The 21,143-nt window shown below is 38.5% G+C and overlaps 1 protein-coding gene across 3 annotated transcripts in view; it reads right to left on the bottom strand.

Annotated features, from left to right (window-relative positions):
- Positions 1-21,143, bottom strand: part of CDK19 (cyclin dependent kinase 19) — a 133,567-nt gene that overhangs the window by 19,500 nt on the left and 92,924 nt on the right. For all 3 annotated transcript variants that reach the window (XM_064508884.1, XM_064508882.1, XM_064508883.1), the window contains 4 exons: positions 20,840-20,897; positions 19,653-19,784; positions 584-727; positions 250-319 (listed from right to left, as the gene is read on the bottom strand). In XM_064508884.1, the coding sequence (XP_064364954.1) occupies positions 250-319; positions 584-727; positions 19,653-19,784; positions 20,840-20,897 (404 nt within the window). The remainder of the gene's footprint in view (positions 1-249; positions 320-583; positions 728-19,652; positions 19,785-20,839; positions 20,898-21,143) is intronic.

Consider the following 21,143-nt stretch of genomic DNA (forward strand, 5'->3'; position numbering starts at 1 on the left):
TTTGCCTGCCATAGATTAAATGGTACTTATAACGATTCCTTCCAGAAAACTGAGGCAGCCATCCAGCTGATGCTTTTAAGCACCTAGGGCAGCAAACACCCTTCAAGCTAATTCGAAACAGGAGAGCTGTCACAGCCTTAGAACCCAAATGCTCCAAAACAAAACAAAAATGACAACAAAAAAAGGACAGTAGGACCTAATTTCTGCATATGTGCTACATTCACTGAACTTTTGTTATCATCCACTTACGTTGTTCTTCTAAAATCTTTTTGAAGAGTCGGATATTCCGGCATCTTTCTTATGTCTTCCCAATCTTTATCTTTGTGGAGAAAAGAAAAAAAAAAAAGAGAGAGAGAAGCATTTGAAATACTTAAAGGACAGGTTAAGTAATACATGAGAAGAAACAGCTACAGGAGTTGTTGACTTTTTATGTTTGTTGGTATTATTGTTCCATAATTGTCAGCACTTCCAAATCCATCACACTGACAGCTTCTGTGCACCTGTACAAACAACTGGGCATTTCTTTTAGAACAAAATTCAACTCAGTAGCATTATATCTGACCCTTTAAAGAAAATAAGTTACCTGCAGGGAATCCCATTACACTGAAAATGCGATCTAGCTGATCATGATGAAAAGGATTACTTGTTTTGATGTCCTCTTGACGACAGTGAAATATAGGTTCTGAAGTCAATAGTTCAGCAAATATACAGCCAATTGCCCAAATATCTAGGAGAGAAGGAGGATCATTCATGAGAATTCACTGTATTTCATCGCTTTGATTTTTGTTTCTGTACAATTCCTGAACAATCTGTATAACTACTGTAAGATAAAATATCTCATAGTACAATTACATACAGTATTTTTAAAAAATAATGCATTAACATAACATACATAAAAAAGAGGAAAAAAATGTATCTCCAGATTTTACAAGCAAAATCACAGTTTCCAAATTCTGTTTCAAGCTATACACTGGTAGTCCAACACTTAATGTATTCACAGTTATGGCAGAAACCCACACTATGTTTGCTGACAACATAGCCTAAAAGGCATTCAATTGACTATCAAAACCAGAACACTAATTCCCCTCAAAGGATATATTCAAACAAAAATTCTATCACATACTTTAGAACAATTCCAAACAGGTAATTGATAAGCAAATACATACTAATAAGGAAGAGATTAATGACTCTTACGTCTAGACAAATAGTGCGAGCTAGATAAAACAGAGAAACAAGATCCTAATTTTAATTGAGAGTAGAAGACTGATTACTAAATTAAGGGAAAAAAAAATCTTACTTGACAACTAACTCCCACTGAAACAACACTAGAACTGTCTCATCTACATCTCACACACATGCACAAAACAACAGCATGATATACTGCTGTCTCAATGTTAGGAAATACCAACCTCTATTTCATAAACTTTTCATTAATATGCTTTTCAAAACTAAATATATCACATAAAAGAAAATTCTAGATTACATGTAATCATTCTAGCTACTACTATCATCACCAATCCTAGTGTTCTGTAAGACCCTAATGCTTTATTACGTACCTTAAAAGAAAAGCGTGAATTTGTCAGTGAGGAAAAGGTTACCGGCAGAAAAAAAAAAAAAAAAAAGATTTGTTACATTGACAAATATAATGTGTCTAGGATGTAACTCTGGAAAAAGATGTCAAGATCAGACAAATGATGAACATAGATTACTGAATACAAGACTGTAGAAGCCTTGTTTGATAGTTGAGGATAGACTAGATGACCCTGGGAGACCTTCTGAACTTCACCAAATTTAACAGTATATACACAGAGAGCAGTTTACCCTTAAAGATATAATAGACAGAGAACTAACTAACTGGAGTATGGTTTATTAGATTCAAACTGAACAGAATACCATCAACGAAAAAAAAGAAAAGAAAAAAAAAAGAGACCACTCGCTTTTGTTATCTGTATGCAACTGATCTAAAAGACTCAAAACCACCTGCCTCTCATTGGTGCAGTCTGTGCCACGCTGCCTAGGAGATTCATAGTCAGCAATACTGAGAAAAGAAAAAGCACTACTTCTCTGGAATCACAAAAAGCAGAGATGAAAAAAGAGCCATCATACAGGCCCTCTCTTTGTCAAATCAGGTCTGTTCCATTTTCATTATGTTACAAATGTAGGGTTTGGGGGGTGGGGTTTGAGGTTTTTGGGGGTGTCCCAATTTATAAGTCTTTCCCCCAATCTCCTTTACAGGCAAGTATGATAACATCTCAGGCTTTACAATTTCAACAGGGTATAACTTGTTATATGAATTACATCACTTTCCCAGGTTTTTATCTTGCTTTGATTTTCTCATTAGCATTATCTGTATGAAAACAAGGTCTTTAGCTCTAGAGATTTTATCTGCTCAAGCAGCTAAAGCAGAGGTTCCTACCTGGGTAGTAACCACAAATTATCTACTATAGTATAGAAATTATGTATCACTTGAAGAACATAGTCTTCATTTAAAACTACTTATTCATTAATTTTCATACCACATGGAAAATCTCCTGGGGCATGGTTTATCTAGAGGCCAAGGGGGTTGCAGCCCCCCATTACCGTGGCCTTCAGCAGCGCTCACCGCCCATGACACAGTGAGGGAGCGGCTGGGCCGCTGCACATTCTTCCATTCATTACTGCTGTATCCTGACTGATCTTTTCCATCTGAAGAAAAAAAAGAAATGCAGTAATCTTGCTGACAGCAAAATTAAACCGGGAAATCTCCCTGTTGTGACACTGCAAACTTTGAACCTCTGATGCTTGATGAGTTGAATGGTGTGAGAGAAGGACCACTGGGGCAATGAATTCCCATTTCCTGGCTCTATGATTAATACAGACAGCACATTTAAAACCCTTTGAGAACTCAAAGACAGACATTACTGCAGCTGAACAAACACTGATAACCTCAAGTTGGTGTTTGATATACTTCTGGACTGCACTTCTGGACAAGTCAAACATGAGAATACTTTAACACTGATCAGTCACTATGTTCTTGAGTAATCCACAATGTTGAGGTTCAACCCTTTCTTCCTAGATACCCTTCAGCTTCAAAGAATTAATATAAAATACCTTCGTATAGAAAGCCTGAAGCTTTAACTTCCGTAAGTGAAGATTAAACAGCTGGAAAAGGCCTTATAACCTGCAGTTCAAACAGGTCAGGACCTTTTCTTCATGAATCTAACTTTCATGTAACCTGATCTTAAACACATCCTTGATACATATTGAAACCATTCTCACTATTAACGATTTTCTGTCAAGTTTGTCTACTCCATTTTTTTTGTAAGATTTATAATTTACAGTAATTATTTACCATTTGTAGCATTTTTCTAGCAGGAATAACCTGTTAAATTCTGGAAAACTTAACTTCATCAATATAAGCATCCGTAACATACATTTATTCCTTACATTGTTCATATTCGTCAAACAAATATGAATTTAAGATCTGACTATGGAAAAAATGTGACAATTAGTAATTCCCTATGTGGTCTCATTTCAAATGTTTTCAGAATATAGATCATAAAAAAGATCAATGATGATTATATCCTATTAGAATCAAAGAGTCTATTCCAAATAAGAAGTATTGCCCCTTATAAGTGGGCATTTAAAAAGCAAGGCTTAAAACATGCAAACAATATTTTTCAAATACAGTACATTTTATTCATCTAGTGCATACCTATCTTTAATGCAATGGGAGCTTCTTATAACCAATACTGCATAACAGTTGTATTATAAATAAGACTAACATGTATTTTTAAAAAAGAGGCAAAATTTTCCAATAATTTTCCAACTGTTCTTGAGCCAATGCTAAACCAGAGACAGCATCCATTTTAACTTGTATGTCCCAGAACCACTGAAAACCGGGCCACATATATCCCATAAGGTTGTGCTGAAGACAAAATGTTTTCCGATCTGATGTCCCAGAAGGATCCTAATAAATATACTAGAGTGATACAACCGTTCCTATAAGGATGGTTCGGTCTTCTACCCTTTCCTCCACTACCATGAGGTTTGCAAAACAGTCCTTGATAAAAGTTGTTCTTCATCAGGGAAGCAGCATACTAGAATAACCATACGGGAGGTGTGCTCCACAGAAGTGTCAATAAAAAGATTCTCGCGTAGAGCACAAACTTCTGAAGGTCCAGAGACTTGACTGCATAGTTATTCATAAATTCAAATGCTAACATAATCCCCAACATTTCAAACACTTTGCCCTCCAAGACCTCCACACTGCCCACTTTCTGACGGTTTACACTTAACCTAAACACAAGCCAATTTTGCTCTCTGGTTCTCTAAGTAAATTCATTTTCTCTGAATGAGGGGTTGGAGGGAAGGCCCTCATAGTGAAATCCTCCTTTCCCTAGGGTCCTCCAGGGAACAGCTTGCTCAGGTCCCACTTGCAGCTCTTCACCAGTGCAATATCCTTCCACTGTAAGGATTTTTCTCAGGATAACATGACGACTTTGTAAAGTGAAAAAAACAGCCTTTTAAAGATGGTCCCTTGCTGTTGATAAACAGATTCTTCCTACACATGCCCAGGTGTCCAGATCACCAGGATGTTCGTACGGCAGCACACGTCCCAGTTTTGAAACCTGTGACGCTAATAGCTTTCTAGGTCAGCTACTAAATCTGAGAAAATCCTGCATGACCAGCTCTACCCCAACACCGAAGCCCAGGAGCAAGTACAAAAGGACACCAACGTAGGTGGTCTAATGACAGGGCTGATTAAGTAGGCAAATGCTCCTGTATTCCTTCCTTTCTATGACAGAACAATCTCATTTCTGTGTTTATGCCAATAGTTTGGAAACATTCTTTAAGACTATTAAGACAACAAGACAATTCATTGAGACAATAGCCTTGATTTTCAAAAGGAAACATCCTTCCCCATGCATATTAACTACAATGTTTCACTGAAGACAGAACAGAGACAAAGATGAAACACGTTATATTTGCTAACTACATCCAAGGAAAGAAATACAAAAACAAGCCGCTAATCTTACACAGTTCTTTGATAAAATTATGTTCAAGAAAAGAAATGAAGAATTCAGGATTACGTTTTGGAAAATGTTTATTTATTGGCAATTGATTGTTAGTGAGGTTTAGCTTAGTAGCATCAGTATCTCAACCAACCTGGATTTTTTTCTTTTGGTTTTTAATATAAAGTCTAGATTCTAGAAGTCCTCAAACACTGATTAAAAAAGTGAACAGCCCAGTAACAGAGGGACACCAGAGTACAGCTTCTATACCTCCACCAAGGGCGGAAGTGAGTGATGACCCGAGTAACCATAAGCTAGTTAGCAAAGCCCTAAGCCAAGCCAGGTAGGTAATCCAGGACACATGTAAGAGCTACAATGTCCACAAAACATTCATGTAAACTTTCAAATGAAATCAAGGGCAACATATGTCCCAAGAGACAGGAAACCTGCATGCAAAGTGCATCTATTTTTTTCAAGCAAGTCTCAGATGGTCTAATGAAAAGGTACAACTCCTTCATAACAAAAATCTTGCATTTCTTATGCTGAACACAGTAGCGTATTCTAAACTGATCTTGAATCTTGATAGACAGTGACCTGGGAGCATAGAGACACTACAGAAAACAGTTTATTAATTTCTCCAGGTTTTAAATACCTAGAAATTAGATTAAAAAGAAATAGTACACCTTAAAACAGGGATTTTCTTGTTTCTTTTGTCTGATAAGGTAAAGAGAATATAAATGTCATTACTGCCCCCAAAAAAGAGTCTTCCTTTTTGTAAGTTAAGGTCTCAATTTTTGTATGTTTCATTAAAAAAAATACTTTAGTCAACGAAATAGAGGGTGGGTGAAAGAGTACTTCCTAGCCTTCTAAATTTGACACCTTCTGTGCAAAACTGAAACATTTACACATGATAGGCTTTTCATGGGGAAGCAAAAAAATGATCTCAAGAGGTTAAAGGTCAGAAATCTGATATTACTCATAAGTTAGCAAATGTTCACTGAGCTTTAACAGGATCTCAACAGAACTTGACTAAAGAACAGGAGCTCATACTGTAAAAACACAAAGAATAAGTGTTCTGCAGACAGCAAACACCTCCCAGAAACCTGAAGGGATGCTCTCAGTCAGCCAAATGTGTATTTAAGTGCAGTGTTTTTTTTCAAGAATGCATAACTCCTGGGTCATGATGTAGAGAGTCAAGATAACTCAGAACTTTTAAAGGCAAAACCATTTCAATTAAAATTAGTCATTAAAACTCTTATCCTTATACTCACACCCCTCTTTTTTTTTAACCCGTATGCTTCCATTCTAGCCTTTTAAAGTAAGCTGCCCTTTTCTCGTGTTTGTCCTAAGAATTTCATGAATTTCAGTTACTACATCTGAAAACCTCTGAAATGTCTTGAATGAAATTCTGAGTTCACTGAAATCAACTGTGAATTTCTACAGGGCTTTAGTAGGCCATGATTTCTTTGTTCGCTTTAAGCAGAACTATTTTAGATTGTCAAAATATTTATTCTCTCACTTAAATTTCTACTCCTCAGTATATTTGCATTAAATGAACATCTTGGGATCATATGATTTCACACTGCTGCTGTGCATTAGACACATCATCTAGCTTGCAGTGCTACATTAAAATTACTGTGGTAAGCTTGATGACACAGGTACCTAAAATAAATGACTTCATATGGGGAGTAGCAGTAGGATTAGATGGCCTTAATATGTCCTCTCATGCAGCAAAAAAACAATTATAAACCAAGAATCCATGTTAAAGGACTTAAACACTTAATTTACAGAACTTCACATCCAAAAACTTGGAAATTCCTGCTTTATGGCTGTATATGCAACCTGGCATTTCCTTGTGCAGCCTATGTACTACAGGAAACCTCAGGGGGAAAAACATGTGATCTTATTAACAATTGTACCATAAAGCATATGAATTAAAGTTTTTTTAGGGACATTAGTAGATCTGGCATTTTTAAAATTTCTAATATTTGCCTTTGTAAAAAGTAGCATTCTTTAAATATGCCACTTTTGTAAGTATTTGCAGTGTCTGTGCAGAAAACCAGTACTAAATGCGGTTTTGTCTCGACATTGCTGCTGCTGCTGCAGAGCCGCCGCTGCCAAGGCGCATCGGGCAATGCCGCCCCGGCGCCCCTGGGAGCCATCCGCGAGGTAAACAACCTCATGCACCTGCACGGTGGAAAAAGGGCGCGAAAAGGGCAGAAGGCCACCTCTAGGGGAACAGCACATCTGGCACGAACCACACGTACTCATTTGCCATCTGCGCATGAGCAGGAGACCCCCAGATGCCCCCAGCCCGTTTCTGGAAGGTTCCGAGAGGGCGGACTGCGCATGACAGCTAATCCGCATGGGAAGTGAGGAAGCACCTCCCAGAGGCGGGGCAAGAACCTACAAAACCTGCAGACTGGGTGAATGGGGCGGGGCTTGTTTGCGACGACTGAAGGTCTGGAGCGGAGTCAGCGGAACATCATCGGACTCGGAGTGGCAGGTGAAGAGGACCCACCTACCACCAGATGGGAGCCCCCCCCACACCCGAGACTCCCAAACGAAGAGGACCACCGGGACGCTGCTGGATCCACGGGTGGTGATACCTTTTTCCCTCTCTCTCTCTCTTTTCCCCTTTTTCTCTCTTTTTCCCTCTCTTTTATTGAATCTGTTTGAAACGTGTGACATGGGACTTGTCTAGCTAGTTGATGTTAATAAATCTTGAAACTGGTTGTCTGGTGTCATTTCACCTTAATTCAGTCCAAGGGCATCACAAACTTTGTCGTTGGTCCCAAGGGGGAGGGAGGTCGTCCTGAACGACTCCTTCCGGTCCGCGACAGTCCGTCTCCCCAAATTTTTCCCAAGGAAAAAAATCCTATACACCACATTTTCATCAGCAGTCCTTTAGCTCTTCACTCTTCGGTGACATCTCCAAGACTTCTACTGTTTAAGCTACAGATTAACTCCACTGGCTAGCAGTAGAGCAGGCTAAAATCCTTGAGGGAAAGAACAGATGGATGGTTGCACAAAAGCTAGCCCACCAACTCCTTCTTCTCTTTCCTCATTTCTTCTTCCACAGAATGAGGGGAGCTCCAGTCTTAGGTGATGTCCCTTCAGGGCAGGGAATTAGGCCACTGGGACAAGCGCTGAGCTCTGGTGAGGAAAGCGGGTTATAGCCTCATTTTCTTCCTACTCTTAAGCCTTCAGATCAGCCAGGAAAGGCAGAGGGCTATCATTTTTATGCCACCTGCAGTACCTCCAAGATGTAGCAGAGCATGTACTCCTACTTCTGTTCTGGCAACAGCAGTGCTTAGACCTCACAGGGGCCAAGAGTCACTTGGGCAGGCTGCCAAAGCTTTTCAGTGAAACAGTAAAAGAAAAAATGGTCTTTAAGTGACATCTCATCAAAAGCACAAGAAATCTAATGGGTGACAGAAAAGGCAGCTTTGTAGCCTGAGGGCTATTTCCCCTACCAAATATCAAACAACTACTGTAAGTAAAGGAGCTATGAAAGCTTCTCATTGCAAAGGTCACAAGAATCTTTTATACTGCAATGTATTAGGCATGTCAAATAATGAAGTTGTTATCATTTCCTCCTATAACCACGAAAGGATTAAGATATGCAGCTGTTTCTTGAAAGAATATTTACAAAGTTTTTCAGGGAACATCCAAAGCTTTGTACAGTCACTTTATCACATGAAAACAAGGATTGGCAGTATCACCTGAGCATGGGACTGGAAGGCTAGGATTCTTAATCATGGTGCTTTATCATTAATTCCCTCCCACCCACCTTTTTCCATTCTATTCCATCACTGCAAGCAACAGGTATCTAATATGGTACAATCTATATTGTACAAATAACAGAGCATATTAGAAAATTGTTGCCACTATCTGTGCTTTTCTGAAGTGTAGCAAACGAGAAGAGAGCAGTGAATCTTCTTTGAAAAGGAAATACACTTATTTCTCATGCCTAATCAAACACAGATTCTTATATTACAATATTTTAACAAAACACAGTTTTTCTGTACATAGTGAAGATCTTCGGAGGTTAACTCCACGGTGAATGAAGAGGGACAGTGAGTTTATAATCTGTTGTCTACTCTCATTTGGCTTGTGTCATTAACTATTACAACTTTTTACTAGGTCCAACATGTCAACACCTTCTAGAGCTAACATAAGGTGAGCAAAAGCCCTGCTGTCTGGCAGGAATATGAGGAGTATGTATGAAAAGTACTTTCATAACTTGTTCCAGTTTGCAAGTCCATGACAGTCTTCTCTGGGAGTTATTAAAGCTTTTGATGCTTAACTTATTTCAGTCAATAGAGAAGAATGCACACAAAGAAATCCTACCTCCAAGACAGCAGACATAGAAGCTTAATCTTCCTTCTAAGCAGAGTGCTTCACTTCACAGTTTCTTAACATTTCTGTTACAAAGGGATTCAACCTTATGGCTAACAAGGTACTGAGGATATCTCCTACATTCTTACATGCAGCTCTGTTAGATAGGCAACGAAATGAACTGCCGTGAACTGTAACCCAGCTGCCAGCCAGAACGACTCCCAAGAAGTCTCTTTGTGAAGCAATCCCAACTCTGTCCTGAGAACAAGTCATTCTACTGAAGTACTAATCAGTACTGTACTGTTGAAAGTTTCAGCTGATATTGCTGAAATAATTGTGCTTGAAGATCAAACTGATGAATCAGCTAAAAAATTCCTCTGCACCAGAAGCATGCATCTTGAGATGGTTATGATGTTAGGTGCTTGATTTTCAACTAAGTTCTAAAACTAACTTTTGCTGGCAAACCTTTTTAGACAAGGGAGTCAATACAGCAAGTTAAAAGCTGTCATCACCACACCAGTTAGCTAGAGAAAAGTGTTCATGGAACCAGGTTTTACTAGACACAATCTTTTGGATCTTTATACGGCAATCTCACCTTTCATTTAAGAAAATAAGATCAGCCTTCAGTTCACTGCTTTGTAAAGGACACCGTAAAAAATAAAGCAGTATCAAAACATTCCTGAGATGCAAGTTCAATTCTGCAGCAAACCACTTACCTGTTCATATATAGAAGGAACTATGTATTTGCAGAATATCCCAAAGAACCACAATATATCACAACTGACATGTATAGAAAGGAGTTGAGGATGAAGAGAAGTGGGCAAAATTTATCTCCTAATCTTCTCCAAATGCTGACCCTTGCTTTATCTTGTCACCATTGATGTTCCATTTCCACATCAGCACCTATTTTTCGCTCTTGGCTATGGCAGACATTGCAAGGAGAACTCCTGTCTTACCTCCCTAAATCTTTCTTTTTAACTGAACTTAAAGAGTAGGCTGCTCAGGGAGGGTAGAGGATCAATCCTGCTGCTGCTGCATCATCTGCCTGATAAAAGGCAAAGTTAGTGAGTTGCTAGGGAGGCACAAGCTTGCTCACATTAAGAGGCACCATGATTGTTCACAGCTGGGAAGAACTTAAACTGTTTGATATTCTCAGGGAAAAAGGAATTAGAAGGAAAAAGAAACAGCACAGACTATTACGGGGAGGGAGGTTTTTTTGGTCCACAGATCACTGTCAATTTTTGAAGGGGCCTAAGCATAGAGGGATTTTTGAAGGCACCTCTTCCTCAAAGTGTTTTTTCATCACAGTGCTATTGCTATGGAAGACATTCTGACTTCTGAGTATTGTTATGGTATTTCGATTTTCCTTCTCTAAAATAATCCACATACAGTTAAGTCATAGTAATCATGTAATAGCAAATCTGCCAAAATATTGAATAAAAAGACAAAAACCCTTGGTTCTTTCTCTCATATGTTTTGCAGGAGGAGGAGAGAATCATGAACATTCGGAAGAGTGTGGGGTGATCAGCAGTAGAAGTTTACAGGTTAACTTACACAGCAATCTAAGTTGTAAAAAATATTTGGAATTTTCATTTGCCATACAGCAATCTTCACACAATTTATGTGTTCCCTCAGCTAAAAAACATGCTATAAATCTGCACAATTGGCAGACTGTAATTGTGACTGAAAATTGACTGGTTTTGTTGTCCTCCCCCCTCCCAGCCCCCCTTTTCTTTAAAACATCCAGAATGAGTTGTATTTCTCAAGCTAACTGCAGATGCTAAATGACATCCCCAGGTTCTCAGATGAATTAATCTATTCACGCAAGTAATGAAAATAATCTGTAACACACTTGTCCTGGAGCTCCTCATTATGTGTAATTGATTTTATTTTCAGAACAATACTATTAAGTAGCATCCCCATTTTACAGATGGTGAAACACCACATGGGGTGGATTAAACACGCTGTAAACTACAGACAAAGCTTGGGACTGAGTCAGTATTTAAATTCAAGTCTCCTGAGACCCATCTTACTGTCCTAAAAGATAAAATTTTACTGTCTGCCTCACATTAGAGCAACTCGATTGGCTTTACAACATCTGACACAGGTCTGGCCTACTGCGCTGAGAGTCACTGCCACTGCTCTCATCCTCCCAACCATGACGCTAGTACAGAAACTCAGACACACCTTTCAGACTCTTCATAATTGCCACTAGCCACAGGCTTTACCAGCTTATTTACAGACATTAACACATTCGACAAGAGAGAGCAATACAGCAGTTAGATGACAGGAACCAGTATGCTAGATCCTGAAATAGTTAACGTATTAAACTGCACAACAGCCCTGTAGACGATATACCCCGAGTTGCTGTCAGCATCTGAAGTTTCACAAAATACTAATTTATGCATCTATAAAATGTTCTATTCAAATGACCTAATAATCTGTTATAAATACTTACATTTTTAGGTGATTGCAGTGATAAGATTGTGCAGTGTACTAAGTGCAATTATTTTTTTTTGAAAACGAGACATATAAAGTATTTTAGAGCTCACTGTCAAACAAGAGGAAAAACACAGCAGTAAATCATTTAGCATCTGCAATAATTAGATAAGAGCACAACAATTAATCTTTGGTATTTAAATATTTTGCCTCTCAAAAAGAAGAACAACTGTGATAATCAAAATGAAGAAAGTTTACCACATGCCAAAATAAGTTTACCACAAAATATCATCTGAATCCAATTACTTCCCATGTCATATAACATTGCCCAAGGCATGAACAAGGCTCCCTTCCTAGTGTATCCTGAGTTATTCTTTTCGGAGCACATAAATGAATATTTTCCAAACTTTTCTACATTTCTTTTCTACTGTCCTCCTCCTCCTGCCCAGTTTGTAGCAACCAAGAATGTGGATCCCCACGCAGCAAATTGAAGCTAACTGACTACAGATTTGCTTTTCTTAATTACCTTCCATGGATGTCTAAAAGCAGTCCCCACGTTCCCACAGGTCCACAGACCACAGGTAGAGAACCTCTGTTTCATATTTTTCCTAAGGACTATTCGATCTTCTGAACGGCCCCATTTGGAATTTCTGGTTTACCAGCTTTTCCAGATATGTCTTATTTTTCCCCCTTCCCCCTGCCCTCCTGGCGTAAGAGGATTGAAGAACTTTTGGCATCTGTCCAAACTCCCAAGCAGCCTCACAGCCTGGTCAGTATGCCAGCAGTCCATATGCGCACAGTGCGTCTCACAGAATGTGGGCGACTTGCTGCACACACAATATGGAGCACATATTTCCATCCTAAATCCCATATAATATGTCCCAGATATTTCCCTTTTTTTCCCCCCTGGATAAGGTTGAAGCAAGTTGTTCAAACTCTGACAGATCCCAGCATTCATTATGAATTCATTCCCTTTGATACACCCAATATTTTCCTGTGACATGTGCTTTCAAAGGCATTTTGATATCTGCTTATACCTTTCACACATTTCCAGCTTTCATAACCATATGTTAGTCTGGAAATAGAATGAGGTGACAGTGCACTGCCCAAGCTTTAAATTACAGTTTTTCTATTACTAAATCTTGCTGAGGCTGGTAAATGCAGCTGCCACATGGCCATTACTGACATTCCTGTCGACTTACAATCTAGGTATAGGAATAAACTTTCCTCACTTGTCCTTATGTTGTAACTCAGCAGTGGAGATTTCTTGGGTGCGCCGATCTATTTTTTTTTATAATTATTAATGCCATTCTTTTTTGGTTCAAGACAGTCTTTCAGCCTGCCTTAAGGGGTGGGTTGACAGTCACTCTAAAGAACTGTTTTGCCAGCAAAATCCAAACTATCTAGAATGCTATAAGCCATCACATGCCATTATCATGCATTTCTTTAATTAAGGCAAGTGGTAAGGAGAGGTAAGATAACGTGTTCTTGTGTTCTAGCACTGATAACTACACAAGTTGCAGCTTGCTTCAAGATGTCCCAGAATGAATCATAGCAGAGACTGCCATGTGCTTTCTTAAAAGTCTGTGAACTTTCGTCTATGATGAAAAAGTTCTTACAACTGTAATATTCACTTTTCTATTTTAATATTCCCAGAATGAAAAAAGTCTAATGTGACATTTCAAGCCGAAAACTAGCTTATGTTTTCCTTAATCTTGCCTCAACCATTTCCTTTATTCCCCTTAAAATTACAGTGCAGAAGTTTTTGCCCATCAATGAATGGAGTATGGTACCTCATCACTTGCTTCAAAATTGTTTCTTTAGTATTTTGACTATAATGACATTTTCTGTTCCTCTGGAGACTTTTAAAAAGTTCAGTAAGTTTATTAGTGTTTCCATGGTCACAAGCATTTTATATTTTCCTGGTAACTTGGTTTCACCCAAAGCTGGTTCAAGTTACTTTTCTCTGTATGTTTTACTTCTTTGTTAAAATATTAGGATATGAACTCGGGAGAGCAAGATTTTGATTTTAGGTTATGGAGCTGAAAATCCAGACCAACTACTAACAGACCTGCTAACAAGTAGGACTTAGACTACAAATGTTCACAGTTCAGGAAACTGAACACTATTTCCCATGAAACTCTAACTTTTTTTTTTTTTTTAAACTATTCTTTTAACATGCAGAAAGCAAATGCTATTTCTCTTTGTTTTTCCAGCAACAGTATTTTCCAGACTCCTGCACCTCCTCAAAACATGGTGTTAGATATGTGATAAACGACAACCTCTTTTGCAAGCTAATAAGTGACAAGTATTTCATGAGGATGAAGGGACAAATCAAATAAGGGGAAAATGTCAATGTAAACCTACCTCTAAAATAACGAAATACACTTATACAGTAAGTGTTCTGTGTTTAGACTACACAGTTCTATCTAAATAGACTGCATTGAGTAAAATTTTTCCCTGCAGTTCAAATCCTCAAAATGTAATGAACATCAGGCCCAGAAAACCAAGATAAAGTAACTTGTAAAGTAACACAAGTCAAATTCTAGTTCATCAACTGATCATGTACAAGAACGATTTGCATACAAGCAAACATATCTAAAGGCCTTATTAGAAGAACAAAAATGAAGTGGACACCATGTTAGACAGTATCCAAGATCTTATGAATACACGGCTAGTAATTTCAGAAGTATACTTCCTGATGTGCATACTATACATGCAGCTAAACAAATGTTTTCTGCATTTACCAAGTACTGACTATTCAGAGTTGAGTAAAAAACCCACATAGTTAATTTTGTATAGTAACATAAACAAAAAAATGACGCTCTACTTTAGGTTACAGGGTAGTAAAGTAGCATCAATGCATGCAAAGAACAGGAACTGAGAGGAAGAAACAGAAAGAAGGATTTCTCATGAAAAAACTTAAGAGAAGAAACATTTCAAAAGTGAATGACTGTCCAAATTGACATCAGGAACTTAATTTTTAAGGTGTATTGAGTTCCAGCCCTCTCTGAAACTCTTGTTCATTACATTGTTCTTAACATTGTTCATGTTGAGCAGCCTAAAACTGGAAGCTACAAAATCAGCTAGTATTTTTGAAGGCTTTGATCATGAACAGTTATTTTAGAAAAGGAGTTGGATATCACAGGTCAAGGAAGAGAGTCACATTTTCGAGCTACGATTGGCAAAGGGCAGGCAAAAGGAACTGTTCCTTTTTTCGCACAAGGAAAATTTTCTATCAAGTATTGTGGAAATATGGCACAAGGCAACAGGAAATTGAGTCTTGAGAATAAGATAAGGAAGAGAGTATGAAATACAGAAAATAGATATATAAAAATTGAAAGCCAGTAAAAACTTGAGTAAAAGCCTGAATTATGCAGCAACTGTTTCAGACAATGTTTAATGTATTGCAATAAAGAACTGATGACTGAATAAATTCCTAGTAAATTCAAATAAAAATATTTCTCACAATGGTAAAACTCAAAGAGTTTTAAAACTCTTTAAAAGCCAGTGTGATATGGATTTTAGCCTCATTTTATTGATTACTGATTATATAGAATTACATTATATAGAAAGCATAAGAAAATACCTGTAGAAAATAAGAAGCTATATACCAAATAGCCTGTTATTTACTTTTTCATAAACTGCCATATCTAATCACTCTTCTAAATAAGTATGTTCAACTGAATAGCACTTAAGTGAGAATCTTAAATAATTAATGAGTTTTTACTAAAAGCAGTACATTAGTGCTCCTGAGGATTGTGTAATTTTAAGAGATGTTAGAATTATATTTCTTGAATAGAGATTTAAGAGATAGCTTAAGAGTTGCATTCTTTGCCAAAAAAACATGCATGTTCAAGTTAAACGGCAGTTCTCACTAGTGTGATTCGCTCATTAAGACTGCCTTTTTAAGTGCAGATAATGCTAGAAGCAAAACACAAGTCTGGACTCAAAGTGCATGAACATCATTGCTGTCATTTTGTTACCAACCTCTTCCCTTTGCCTTACAGCTGCATATAGATCACCCATATATCTTTGTTCTTTTCTTTTCTCTTTAATCACATCCTCCTCTAATCCTTCGCTCATCCTACAAATATTACCTTGCAACTTTCCTTGTTTTAATTTCCGTACTTTTACTTTGCTTGCATTCAAAGCATTTTGAATGCCCTTGCTACCCACAGTGTGCTGTGTATCACACTATCCATTCAGACCCCCTCTAAGGGGTTCACTGGTTTGGGTAAGAAGTAAAAGCCTCAAAAATAATAAACTACTAACAAAAACAAATCTCTGAGGTAGCAGCATCCTCTAAAATTGCATAGGGACTCCTTGTTTGTGTTTTAGTATAGACTACAGATCCCTCAGGGCAAGAATTAAGTAATTTATGACATAATTAAAAAACAACGGCATTATACTAATTCATTCTTCAAAGAGATATCCTGAGATAATGGTACATATCATTGCACACCTAAATCTGCAAACAAATGTGCTATTTATCAAAAATAACAGGTAACTGTCAGTTAAGGTAGCTTCTCAATGCTATGAGCACAGGTCACTCCGTAATCCGGTCCGCTCATGCTGCAGCTTCACAAAAGCAACTTGATCAAGGTAGTTTAAGTACCGTATTCATTTACAAGCATTTAAAGTGACCCTGTTGGCATTTTTTTTAAATATTTATAGTAACCATTTTCACCAAATAGCAGTAAACAGAGACTTTAGAAGTTAGCAGGGCAGTCTGCACAATGGGGGATGCAAAGCAGGCCCTGAAAGTCTGCTCCAGACAGCATGGACTGTTCAAAAACTGTGGGGACAAGCTGCAGCACTCCATCCCCAGCATCTGCTGGAGAAGGCACCCTGGGAAATCAGAGACCTCAACCAAGACAGAGCTCCACAGGGCAAGTGCTGCCACCCTGGATGCGGGCTGCAGGGGGGCAGCAGTCTCACCTGCGGGAGGTGCGCTCTGGTTGAGGCAGAGTCACCAGGGAAAGGAGCTGTGGGAGGAGAACAGACAGCGTAGCATCAGGGAGAATAAACAGAGATGGACAGGGCTGTGTCGGGGACCTTGCGATGATTTCTGGAGCATGTTTGCGGCAACTTCTTAACACAGATGTGACATGGGTCATCTCCTGGATCTGCTGCTCATGAACAAGGAAGAAATGGATGGGAATGTGATAATCAGTGCAGCCTTGGCTGGAAAAAACATGAAATAGTGGAGTAAAGAAGGCATGTAGTAGAATACAGGCACTGGACTTCAGGAAAAACTGGCTGAGTCATTGGGGTCTAGGGACACTGATTAATGGTTCATACTCTATCTGGAGGCTGATTAGCAAAGTACCACAGAGGCCTATGCTGGGACCTATCCAGCTTTATATCGTTACCAATGATCAGAAGAAAGAGATGGGACACATCATCAAGTTTGTGAATGAGGCAAAACTGGAAAAACAGTCGACACATTTGATAGCAGAGCTGCCATTGAGAGGGAACTGAACACAGGCTGGAGGAATGGGCCACAGGAACCTCATGAAATTCAGCAAGAACAAATACAAAGTCGAGCACCTGGGATGGACTAACTCCCTGCAATTGTCTAGGCTGGGGACCATCTCTGCAAAGAAAGGAGCTCGGCGTCCTTTAGGCAAATGGTAGTGATGAAGACTAACAGCACCCTAGGCTGTATCAATAGCAGGAGAGCCAGTAGACTGAGGGAAGCAATTACTCCCCTTTACTCAGCACTCGTTAGACCACGTTGAGAATACCATGTCCAGTCTGGGGGCCTGAATGTAAGGCAGACTTCAAAGAACTGTCACTAGTTCAGCAGAGGGCCATTAAGTTCGTTGGGGACTGCAGCACTTGCCCTGTGCGGAGAGGCTGAGGGAACAAGACTTGTTCAGTCTGGAGAAGAGACGGCTTGGGGGCAGGGGGCTAACAGCACCCCTCACAGTACCTACAGGGTGATGACTGAGAAGATGGAGCCAGGCTCTTCACAGTGGTGCGTGGCAGGAGGAGAGACAACAGGCATAAATTGAAACAGGGGAGGTTCTGACTGGATATAAGGAAAAAATTCTTCACTATGAGGATGACTACATACTGGAACAGGTCACCCAGAAAGGTTGTGCAATCTTTGTTCTTAGAGGTTTTCAAGATATGACTGGGCAAAGCCCTAAGAAACCTGGTCTGAATTCAGAGTGGACTGTGCTTTGAGGTTGGACTAGAGACCTCCCGAGCTCCCTTCCAACCTGAATGATTCTGCTGTTAGTATTTTACCTTGGATCAGGAGTTTGCTTTGGAAATGGATCAGTTTGCCCAAATTCAGCTCACACTGCAAAGTTGTCTCAGGCGTGCATAAAATTAATGCCTTTGGGATGAAATTAAACCAAAAGATGTGCTTTCACCACTAATGAGCATTTGTCCACCGAAACAAGCTAGAGATGGCCCAAAGTACTCCCCTTTCTCTGAAACATGTAATGTGGATGCTACATCCTCAACACCATTTTGCTTTACAGTTACACTTCCGTTGTGTCATGCTACTTGCTAAGGGACACAGTCATTTTAATAGTTTATGTTTGTCCATTTCAACAGATGAAAACACTGCAACACTGAGGTTTAAGATCCGACTTTTCAGCTTCTTCACTCTGATAAATTTTGTGCAAGGATAGAAATGCACATTACCTGCCTGTAAGCAGAATTCTTCAAGACTGAGTCTACATATTCTTACAAATTGGAACATGCAGCTCTGATTACAGAAAGTTTTATAGCTATGCTCACTAGGCCTGTGCAGAAGTCTGTTTGCACTTCTTCACAGTTCCTGCATATTCTGAAGGCCAGATCAACACACAAAGCAGTGTTTTGCCCACCTCAGGTCCTCCCACATTTAAGGACACTAAATAGGAGAGGAAAGTGGTAAAGAAATGTGAAGTGCAAGCAGACATTGAGGAAGTTAGATGACAAATATATAACCTCTCATTTTGTAAGCTTTTTTTTTTGTACACTCACACATAATGGTATAGTTTGATAAAGAGTAGTTATTTGAGAAAGTCAGACTGTGAGATCTTAGTTGAAAGTATTAGTCTACCCAACCAAATTCTCCACTGAGATGCTAGTATAAGTGTTTTTTAACTGCGAGAACAAGGGGTCACACAGCATCTGTGAAAATCTCTGTAATAAGAAAATGCCTGCAACTGCCAAGAAAGCCACCTCTGTACATATGAGGAAGGATTTAACCCCTTTCAGCACAGGGACATCGCTTCCTTGCAGCTCTCTTCAATGTACAACCTAATCATGCAGACAGGATACCTCCTGTGCATCTCAAGTGTTTTTATCATCCAAACTGCTAGGCACTCAGGCTGATCATCCTTATGGAACTTATTAAGTCATAATAAAGACAAGGATCTGGCCAGCAGCATTTCCTGAACATGGAGCTTCATAAGCCCTCAAGAATGAATGATCTGCAGACTGCAAGCAGTGTAGGAGACTGCCCTTCACCTTATCGAGCCAGACGCTTTATAGAAGCACGAAGCACTGGAACACAGTACAAGAACAGCACTTCACTAGCCACAGCTTTTTTCCCTTTGAAGCTATTACAAGATTTCTGAGCCCACATCAGAAAACGATATAAGTCAATGCAAAGAATATTTCTATTAAAAAAAAAAGCAACAATGAACAAGTGCATTTAAAATTTCTAACATTAATCTTAATTTGTATCTAAAAATAAAGGCACCAAGCCTTCCAAAAGGTTCCGTCTGGATTTACTGTGGATTGGATCAGACTCCATCTGTTGTTACTTCAGGAAAAAACCTAGCTGGTCAGCTGATCATCATATGTGTTATATGGTTTCCCTCCTTTTAAAAAGTTAAAGATAAACCTCCTTCTTACTCGGCAGCTTACCAATGGCCTTTGTGTAATGCCTGGCTCCAAGTAACAGCTCTGGAGCTCTGTACCAGAATGTCACCACAACTGGATCCAAGTCTGCCAATGGCTTCAAAGGTGAGTTGAACAATCTGGCAAAACCCATATCAGCTGGGAAAAGAAAAAGAAAGAGCATTTAAAGAATTTAGCATAAATTACAACTTGTAATTTAACAGCTTTGCCAAAAAGCTATTAGAACAAAAGCTCAGAAACACTAAAACTTACAAATCAGTGTCTCTAAGTAACTGACAAGTTACTCATAATAATACATATCCTTATATAAGCCTAAATTCCATGTACTTCATTTGATATGACTATGAAAGGTGACGTTTGAATAAGTGTTTTCATCACAGAAATGTAAAACAATATGTAAATACAAGTGCCACAGTATTCAAAATGAGCTGTAACGGATACCTGGATAACCCAATTCAATAAGAGTAGGTCTCTAAATCTAATGTACGTTTTCTCTTTCATTTTTATAGACATTTACGAAATTGTGAAAAGAACTGAGATGAGAATACTTGCAACTGCTATATATTTATCCAAAGAGCAAAAGTAAAACAACTGCAGTGCACACATTTTATCCAAGTCCAAAACTATCTTTTACACAAATTTGATCTAAATCTTTCTGCTTCCAAAGCTATGAAATGCCAGGTAGCTTTCTGATAGACCGTCACAGTCATTTTTGTTGCCACTTTGATGCCTAGTTGCTTTTTACGTAGCAAATCTTTGGACCTCTAAAAACATGCGCATTGATATTGTTTATAAAAATATAGTTAAGAATTAATATGACATAAGTAACAACACTACAATACTTAATCGTAGAAGAAGTCAAAGGAACCCTGGCCTTTGTTCAACACTAAGGTTGCCATACAGAAATTTAACCTGGTCCTGGCTACAGCAGCTGCTCTATGTGCTTATTAATTTTTTGTTTCTTGCAGATATTTTTATCCCACCAAATATCCTTGACAAGCTCTATTAAATGTCTAATAAATTATCTTGAATCTCTCAAGTTTGTAAACTTGGGGACTTAGATTTAGAACTGAACTAGATGTTGCACATACATTTCTCCAAAAATAATTTAGAGTTTTTTCTATCTTACACTGAAGATGCAACATTTTTAATTACTCCTTAGTTGTGCAATGAAGTTTTCTGAAAAGGTTTACCTATTTTGACTCTTCCTCTTTCTGGACCTTCACCCATTACCAGAATGTTTGCTGGTTTCTGGAAAACAAAAAGCATAATATTGAGTCAACCAATCTTCAACAATAATAAAAATACATACATTTATTTTATAATAATGAACATTTCTATAAATATTCTTAGAAGTCAAAAACTACTATACATTTATGCTTTGCTGGCATTTGGGTTTTATTCCTAATCACTGACTTCAGGTTAGAAGAACTGCAAAGCATTCTGACATTTCATAGCAAGAACTGCAATCTTAAATTAAGTCTACGCTCCCATTTT

The sequence above is a fragment of the Dromaius novaehollandiae genome, chromosome 3 (genome assembly GCF_036370855.1).
Source record: "Dromaius novaehollandiae isolate bDroNov1 chromosome 3, bDroNov1.hap1, whole genome shotgun sequence".
Classification (NCBI taxonomy): Eukaryota; Metazoa; Chordata; class Aves; order Casuariiformes; family Dromaiidae; genus Dromaius; species Dromaius novaehollandiae.